Source organism: Oncorhynchus keta, chromosome 20, assembly GCF_023373465.1.
Source record: "Oncorhynchus keta strain PuntledgeMale-10-30-2019 chromosome 20, Oket_V2, whole genome shotgun sequence".
Lineage (NCBI taxonomy): Eukaryota > Metazoa > Chordata > Actinopteri > Salmoniformes > Salmonidae > Oncorhynchus > Oncorhynchus keta.
In genome coordinates, this window is record NC_068440.1 from 9365652 (window position 1) to 9371651 (window position 6000).

The following is a 6000-nucleotide window of genomic DNA, read 5'->3' on the forward strand; positions in this document are numbered from 1 at the left end:
CCTTTTTAACACGGCAAGATTTAACATCTACAGCTGTACACGATTGATACGCAGTTCGGGCCTTCGGCTGTGCATGTTTCACATCTACAGGGCGACCGCAGTCTGGGCCAAGCCCTAAGTCTATCTCTGGGTGTGCAGAGTGGGATGTGGGCAACCGGGGGTGTCGGTTCATGACCCATCGTGGATGCCCCTTTGGTTTGCCTTTGTCTTTGTCACTCCTCAACTCTCATGATAAGTGAATGGAGGAGACGGACACCTCTCATGATAAGTGAATGGAGGAGACGGACACCTCTCATGATAAGTGAATGGAGGAGACGGACACCTCTCATGATAAGTGAATGGAGGAGACGGACACCTCTCATGATAAGTGAATGGAGGAGACGGACACCTCTCATGATAAGTGAATGGAGGAGACGGACACCTCTCATGATAAGTGAATGGAGGAGAGGGACACCTCTCATGATAAGTGAATGGAGGAGAGGGACACCTCTCATGATAAGTGAATGGAGGAGACGGACACCTCTCATGATAAGTGAATGGAGGAGACGGACACCTCTCATGATAAGTGAATGGAGGAGACGGACACCTCTCATGATAAGTGAATGGAGGAGATGGACACCTCTCATGATAAGTGAATGGAGGAGACGGACACCTCTCATGATAAGTGAATGGAGGAGACGGACACCTCTCATGATAAGTGAATGGAGGAGAGGGACACCTCTCATGGTACACTAACACTAGGCCCTTGTGACTGAACAGTATCTGGTATCTAGTGTGCTGGTCTGATGAGCTCTCCATCACTGTTGCTAACATGTGAAAAAAGACAAGACAAGGGAAAATCACGAGGACATCAGTTCAGGCATCCAGTTCACATAGATACATGCTCACACTTACATACAGCCAAAAGCATGCCTGTGGCATAGGCTAAGGACAAGTAGCCAGGACCATACTGCTCGGCCACACAGTGACTCTATTCACTACCTCTGTGACTGCTAGGGGGAGAACGAGTGAGAGAGCGCAGGGGAAAGAGGGTGTAAGTGAGGGAGGGTGTTTTGGTTAGAACAAGTGAGACTGTTCTTTGAAATGAGGTTAAGGAATATCCATGTTAAGCAAATATTGCCGACCTATTTTGTTCATTTACAAAACCCTGCTTTCATTCCTTTGACCCTCTGTGTGTGTCATGCTATAATATGCACACTCTCTTTTTCCCAGCGGGATGAGAACAAACCGTAGGGGCAGACTTTCTGAGGGAGCCACAGCACAGCCCGTCTCTAATTCGGGCTTTCATTGCCTGGGTGGGGACCTGTTAAGTCTTTAGTGTGTAGCCCATATCCACATGCCATCTGTGAGCGTCATAAACCAAGGAGCTATCACGCTGTAGCATGGGCAGTAACAGGGGTTTGAAGGAACGTTTAGATACTGTCTTGTCGTACTGATGATGTGCGTAAGTTAACACCCGCGCATTAACTCACGAGTGCGCACACAGGGCGCCCAACTACGGAAATAAGCTATTATTCTATGGATTCATATACCTCTCGTTAAGTATGAACTATAATAAAAGAGAAATCACTTCTGAACTTTAAAATGATCTGATGCATTTTTGAAAGCGCACTCCATGACGTGCATAACGTCAGAAAAACAGTCCAAGGTGTCAGACACAGAGGCGCACATTCATTTTAAAGGGGCACTTCCACACCTGAAATGGAACAATCCATAGGTTTCACAGCCCCATATACACAAACAAAACTGTTAAAGCGAACATACTCTCGGAGACACTTATACGTTTACTCTCCATTCCCCTCTCTCTCTCTCTTCGACTCGCTCTCGCAGAAGCGCACACTCCCGTATAATAACCTATTCATAAAAAGCTCAAATGTTCATACTTCCTCCTCCAAAACACACACAGGAGTCAGACGACGGGAAAATGCAATCTGCTCTGCAATCTGAAATAGGAACTCGAGCCAAAGAACACAGAAGAGCTTTCGAAATGTTTTAGAAACCACCACACGTACACACTAGCATCTATTCCCACCTAAAGCGCATAGGGCATTAAAGCATAATTAACCAAAACCGCAGAATAAAGTCCCATCCCGAAGAGAACAACAAAGTATTTTGGAAGTATAGCCTATATTATTATATTACATTGCCAATATCTTGCAAAATGTTTCCCATGCAGACACTACAAGCAGTGCTCTTTTTACGTGGACCATTTTGGGATAAAGCTCAATATGCAATTGCTATATAAAACGGTAGGATATTATTGTTATGTTATAATATAATTATGTGAGTGGCTATAGTATTAGTATAATAATGTGCCACCTTTAATGGTTCAATTGTAGGCCTATTTAAATTGGCCAAGTGTGTCATTATAGTTACCAATGTTCAACTGAATAAATAAATAATTAAGACAAGTTTAATCCTATAGAAGTCATTTTTAACTAAGAGCATAGCTTGTCGAGTTGATGGAATGAATGGTACCACTGTGTTAAAAATAACGTGAAAGATCCAAATGCGCACGTTATAATCTAGTGGTCAGTCACGGAATTACCATCCTGCCTTGAAGACATTCTTTGACACCAAATTCTTCGAAAAACAATTATGCATTGACGCTGTTGACGGTTAAAATAAAACGTTACCCATATATAAATAAACATTATTATAATCATAATGACAATTGATTATAAAAGCGTAATTGTTAATTGTCTAATTCAAATGATTGATTGGCTATTGTCAATTAGGCTATTATTAAGCATAAACTTCTGTTCACTTTAAACTGTTTCTTGTTTAAAAAAAATCATCATATAAATCAATAATATGATTCAATCATGATACAATAACTTCATAAAAACAATGATAACTATTTTTTGAAACGGCAAAAAAAACAATAGAGGCGACCAATGTTAAACAATGTCAGTTAAAGGCTTTCACAAGTAGGCCTAAAGACAGGACGGAACACAAAAGAACGGTCTCTATTGTCACAGTACTAACATCCATTCCTAGTGCAAAACCCTCCTCGCAAAACAAGAGGGTGATGAGAGGTGACGGTGATGGGCAGGGGCGGGTGCACGGGGTGAACTGGTAAACATCTAATCAAGTCCCCATAAAATGTCCACAGTCATTACTCTGACTTTGCCACGGTATATCCACGTACGCACAGGCCTACATCCAGTAGCAGGAAATATACAGGTGAAGAGAACGATAAATCAGACGTGAACTCTCTCCGTAAAGTATCTCACTATAACGTTGGCTGCTTAACGCACCGTCCTATCCTATGGTCCCGTCTGGAATGAAAGCGCGTCCATGCGTAATGGCGCACGAGCTCCAAAACGTCCCTTAATTCATCTAACAAAGCTCGTTTCTTTTACAACTATTATCAAATGTAGGAGAAAATATTACATTCACAACAACCACAAAACTCGTCTAAATATCTGGAATGGTTGAGCCGTTGGGCGAACTGACTTGACACCTGTCAGGGCAGCGCCTTTCACCACGGCCTCTTGAAGAAGGAGAGATACAAACCCATGAAAACGTCAAAATATTATTTCAGTAGAACATTAAAAGAATTAGAAACCCTGTTCCCTGTACTGTTTTGGAGTAATGTAGGCTAGCAGTAAAGCACCACGGGTCACCTATAAACCGATGCTACAATCATTGGAAATACTGCCAAGCAACATTACTTTTCGAAAGCAAATACGCACGGTGCGGGCAGTCAGTCAGTGCTTGACAATTATGAGATTTGGTAGAATTTTACATAGCATTTCAGACAAATATTTAGCTGCTAAGTCTCACTGGAACGCTCAGCGTAATTCTTCAAAAGAAAAGGCATCTTACCTGCTCGAGCCACGGGTAGTTGGCACAGCGCGAGCACCAGAGTTACCAAGGCAAAAGAGGAAAGGTCCACGCTCCATGGTCTCCGCTTCTTCCGAAAAGGGCAATCTCGAATATCCATTGTTTTGTAGCTGTTTGACGCTGGACTATATGATCGGATATGTTCAAATTAGATATCCTCTCTCACAGAAAGTCAGTGGAAGAGAATTTCGACTGGACCTTCTGTGAGGCAAAAAACAACGTATTTGAACTCTTCTTAACGCTTATTTAATAAGTTACCTATATCTACCTATGCTATGTACAACATTTAAATAGTAAAAGGGGTACGATCAATAAATATTTGATTTTATATTCCAAGTGCTAAAGCCCCATTGAGTCAGCGGAGTGGATATGAGTGCCCACAGCGGAGAGAGCAGAGAGAGACCTGAATTCACTCCCTCTCCTTTCTCTCTCGTTCTCTCTCCCCTTTCCTACTTTCTCCCACGAAAAGTGAGAGAGAGAGAGAGTGAATGACTGAGTGGCACAAGGGAAGGAGGGAGGGAGAGATTGTGAGCAATTACGCGCGCGGCAGACGTGTGAGAAAAAATGTAGAGTTGCGAGAGGAAGAGAGCATGCAATAAATGGAACGTTTATAATAAATATTCACCCCTTACTAGGCTATGTTTCTATTGCATGCGGGGTAATATTATTGCCTAAGGGAACCATGCATAATCCTGAATGTAAACCTGTCACTGTCTTCTTATTATGGGCACCTTCACTCTATTTCCTAATTTCCATCCTTGTCTTAGTATCCGTGGCACTGTGTTGCGCTCTTTCCAGGCATATGCTCGCTTTTTAAAATATTAGTGTCTGTCTGTCTGTCAAACTGATTTTTTTCTGTCCCGGTATATCCCAATAAAAGAGCTGGGCAGTGTAAATCTGTGTAGGAGTTGCCGCAGCCAATCAGTTCGCCGTCTGAACTCGCAAACGAAAGTAATCCACGCCCATATTAAAATGCCCTCGAGCGTTCCCGTGCTCCTTTAAGGTCTGATTGGTCAGTCCCACGTGGCGTCAGAAGTTACCCAGGTGCGACAGTGAGGACGTTTATTTTAGAGCAGGCACATTTCTCATGATCATAACTTGAATATATCAATTTTCATTCCCATAGCTGTTTTATGACACGGGGGGGTTACATGAGGGGTCTAGATATGACAGGGTTAGGGTTCAGAGTTGGGGTCAGTTCCTTTTTATTAAAAACATGAATTGAATAGCAATCGATCCGCTGAATTGACCACTTGAAGCCAACAGGTAGGTGTAATGTCCTAGTTATGATGCATGTATGACCCCTTTACAACGTCTTATAACAATCGCATAATGAGCAGGACTAAATAACAAAAGTTTGAGACATTGAAAAGGGTATGCATAAAAATACATAACATATTACAAGTCTTGTTAGAAGACATTATAAAGGCTCATACATGACTATAAGAAGTTATGAATCTGTCTGGATGATTTAAGTAAAGTTTTACAGAATATCATTATATACGGTGCCTTCAGAAAGTATTCAAACTCCTTGACTTTTTCCACATTTTGTAACGTTACAGCCTTATTCTAAAACAGATAATACATTTTAAAAACTCAGCAATCTACACACAATACCCCATGAAGGCGAAGCGAAAACAGGTTTTTAGACATTTTGCAAATAAAAAATAAAAAACAGAAATACCTTATTTACATAAGTATTCAGACCCTTTGCTATGAGACTCGAAATTGAACTCAGGTGCATCCTGTTTCTATTGATCATCCTTGAGATGTTTATGCAACTTTATTGGAGTCCACCTGTGGTAAAATCAATTGATTAGACATGATTTGGAAAGGAAAACACCTGTCTATATAAGGTCCCAGAGTTGACAGTGCATGTCAGAGCAAAAACCAAGCCATGAGGTCTAAGGAATTGTCCGTAGAGCTCTGAGACAGGATTGTGTCGACGCACAGATCTGGGGAAGGGTACCAAAACATTTCTGCAGCATTGAAGATCCCCAAGAACACAATGACCTCTATCACTTGTAAATGGAAGAAGTTTGGAACCACCAAGACTCTTCCTAGAGCTCGCCACCCGGCTAAACTGAGCAATCGGGGGAGAAGGGCCTTGGTCAGGGAGGTGACCAAGAACCGAATGGTCACTCTGACAGA

General features: G+C 42.1%; 1 protein-coding gene across 6 annotated transcripts in view; it reads right to left on the reverse strand.

Moving 5' to 3' along the window:
* LOC118398949 (collagen alpha-2(XI) chain-like) overlaps nt 1-4686 on the reverse strand; it is a 45802-nt gene extending 41116 nt beyond the window's left edge. For all 6 annotated transcript variants that reach the window (XM_052472038.1, XM_052472037.1, XM_052472034.1 and 3 more), the window contains exon 1: nt 3832-4686. In XM_052472038.1, the coding sequence (XP_052327998.1) occupies nt 3832-3949 (118 nt within the window). In that variant the 5' untranslated portion in view covers nt 3950-4686. The remainder of the gene's footprint in view (nt 1-3831) is intronic.
* Nucleotides 4687-6000: the final 1314 nt, after the last annotated feature.